This window comes from Gavialis gangeticus, unplaced genomic scaffold, assembly GCF_001723915.1.
Source record: "Gavialis gangeticus isolate Ggan-Ray unplaced genomic scaffold, GavGan_comp1, whole genome shotgun sequence".
NCBI lineage: Eukaryota > Metazoa > Chordata > Crocodylia > Gavialidae > Gavialis > Gavialis gangeticus.
In genome coordinates, this window is record NW_017729006.1 from 19048448 (window position 1) to 19051177 (window position 2730).

The 2730-nt window shown below is 43.6% G+C and overlaps 1 protein-coding gene across 2 annotated transcripts in view; it reads right to left on the reverse strand.

Annotated features, from left to right (window-relative positions):
• Window positions 1-2677, reverse strand: part of CCK (cholecystokinin) — a 10011-nt gene extending 7334 nt beyond the window's left edge. The window contains exons 1-2 of one of the 2 annotated variants that reach the window (XM_019508910.1): window positions 2619-2677; window positions 507-764 (exon numbers count right to left, since the gene is read on the reverse strand). In XM_019508910.1, coding sequence (XP_019364455.1) covers window positions 507-762 — 256 coding nt within the window. In that variant the 5' untranslated portion in view covers window positions 763-764; window positions 2619-2677. The remainder of the gene's footprint in view (window positions 1-506; window positions 765-2618) is intronic. The other variant, XM_019508909.1, reaches the window with a different exon arrangement.
• Window positions 2678-2730: the final 53 nt, after the last annotated feature.

Genomic DNA, 2730 nt, shown 5'->3' on the forward strand with positions numbered 1-2730 from the left:
TTTTTTTTTTTTTTTTTTTTAGAAAATGTACATTGTGATCTTGGAAAGGCTTACAAATGTGTGCGTGCGTGTGCAGACCGGAACTGAAGTTTCTCACTAAGGACTAGCAAACACACAGTGTCTGAAATGCTGAACCTCCACTGTCTTGGTGTTCGTTGCCAGCCCCATTAGTCTGGTCTTAATTTTATTATTTATTAACAGGAAATGTGATTATTTTTGCCCCTGCTTGCTCAATTAAAAATAAATGAATTTTTAAACAAGATTCAGGAAAAATCCAGTCACCTTTGGGCTGAGACCAAACGTGGGAAAAAAGTTATGAGCCAAAACAGGGAATTGAAATCAAAAGCTGATCTGAAGTCTTACATAGGGGCTCAATTCTGCTCTCAGTTCTGCTCCCTAGTTCTATAAATCTATAAAGATACTGAACCTCAAAAGTGTGTGTGTGTGTGTGTGGGGGGGGGGGGGGCCTTTGACTCAAACACATGGCATAATAAATAAGTTATTACCTTTTCTGGCTTGCTGGAGATATTTGGTCAACAAAGCTCCAATGTTGGCTTTTTGGTCAACATTTCCATCCACCCGTTGGACAGATCTCAGCTGGCTGGCAGATGAAGGAGTACGAACATGTCGATGATGTTCTGTCAAGCTCTGCTCCAGCTCAGGGGCCACAGGATTTGCATTGTGAAATCCTGTAGACTGCTGGCCAAAGGAGATGGTTGCGAGCGCAGCAAGGAACACACAGATGCAGATACCACTGTACATGGCTAGAGGGGAAGAGAAGCAGAAGTTGTAACAACAATTAGCTTCCTCTATTTCGGTGGTTCTCAACATTTTTTTGGTACCAGGACCCATTGGTAAACACTGATAGCCAGTGTCCCGACTCAGTAATAGTTTAAGTAGAAAATACACAAAGTATTTTGGCCCCAAGTTAAAACTACAAGTTAAAGCAGCTCAACAGTCTTAATTTTAAAAGACAGAAATCAATATCAGCAGGAAAACATTAACCACAATATCAGGACGTGGCCCTGCATTACTCCCAAGTGACATTCATGTTTTTCCATGATTGTTCATGACCCTTTCATATATTCTTGAGACCCACTTTTGGGTCATCATCCATGGGTTGAGAAACGCTGCTCTATTTTGTACTATGCCATCTTGTTAGAAGTGCTGATTTAAGAACAGATTTTAAAGTACTGTAACTCAAGCGTCTAGGTTAAGACCTTGAAGAGAATATATGCAATCTAGGTAAGGTGTCAACATGCCTGTAAGGAGAAGGAGAAATCTTTGAACACTACAGTAGCATGAGATGGGTTAAAAATGAAGCGATTGCAAGCCTTTCTTCATCTCTACAGCTTGATATATTCAATTCTTATTCATCTTTTTCATAGATCAGATTTAATAAAAACAGATGGTGCCCACTATGCACAAAACAAAGAACCCTCCCCAAAACAAATAAAAACAGCAACAATTGCCTCCCCAAAAAACAACCCCCCCCCCCGGGACAGAATATTTCACTTTTTTTGCTTTAAGTTTCAAAATGATACTGTGTGTGTTTCAGGTTCAAACGTTTGCAAAGAGCATTTGTTTTAGCAGCTCTTTTTTAGTGTGGCCCTAGTATTGCCAATGGTTTTTATTATATCTTAACAAACAAACAAACAAACAAACAAACTATAGCAAACTTGCAGCATAGCTCCAAGTAAAAGAAAAAACAAATCCTAAAATTGATCATTTGCTCCAATAGAGGAGGAGCCATTTGGTTAAAGTTTTGTCTCAAGCAACTTTTCAAAGCCATTTGATTTGGTCTATCTAGCAGAGAATTCTAATGCAATAGAGACGTGGCTGCTGACAAATAAGTCGGAAGATTATGCAAAATGATATCAGGCTTTGGCATGGTTGATCCTTCAGGGATCCTATGCACTGAAATAAAATTACTCTGGAAAAGGGAAAAGAAAAATAGTTAGAAGCTCCCGCGGTTCAGAAGAACACTGCTGGCCACTTCACAGTTAGCTGTTATTTTTCGTTTGCGTGCACATTAATGAAATCCCTCCTGGATCCAACCCCCTTGACAACAGAATGATTCCTTCCCAGGACGCTTCTAAAACTTCTCTCTCAGCAAAAGATTCAAGCAAACATGCCCATCCCACAAGAACGAGGATGTCCTTGGCTTAATAATGACGGGGGGTGCTTTATGTCTGGCAGAGGGGTGATCATCATTGCTAGGAAAAGGGGGCAGGAAACCAGGGGAAGAGTTGCAGTGCAAAGGGAAGAAACTGAGTGCGGAGGTATCCAGCACAGATTCCCCCACGCTTGCTCTGCCCCTTGCTTGGGCTAAGGAGGGTGGCTCTGATCGCTGGTCCCCTACCAGGTTGCCCTGGGATTGTGTCTCCTTTTTTTAGCTCAGGCAGAGCAGGAGGTGAAATGGTTTGAGAAGTTGATGGCAGGGTAAGAATATGCATGACCCCCCCGCAGTTCGTTCGTTCATACACACATACACACACACACACTCTCTCTCTCTCTCTCTCTCTCTCTCTCTCTCTCTCTCACTGTCCCACGATCGCCTAGATCGGAGCTGGAAAGCCACATGCCCGAGAACACCGCCCCAGCCTCTCCTGTCCTACCTTCCTTCCTCCGGGCAGATCTGGGCAGGGCAGGGCGATGTCGGAGGCCGAGTGCTGCTGCCGCGCTCCGCTGCCGCTTTAAGTAGCGCGGGGCTGGGGGGGGGCGGGGCTG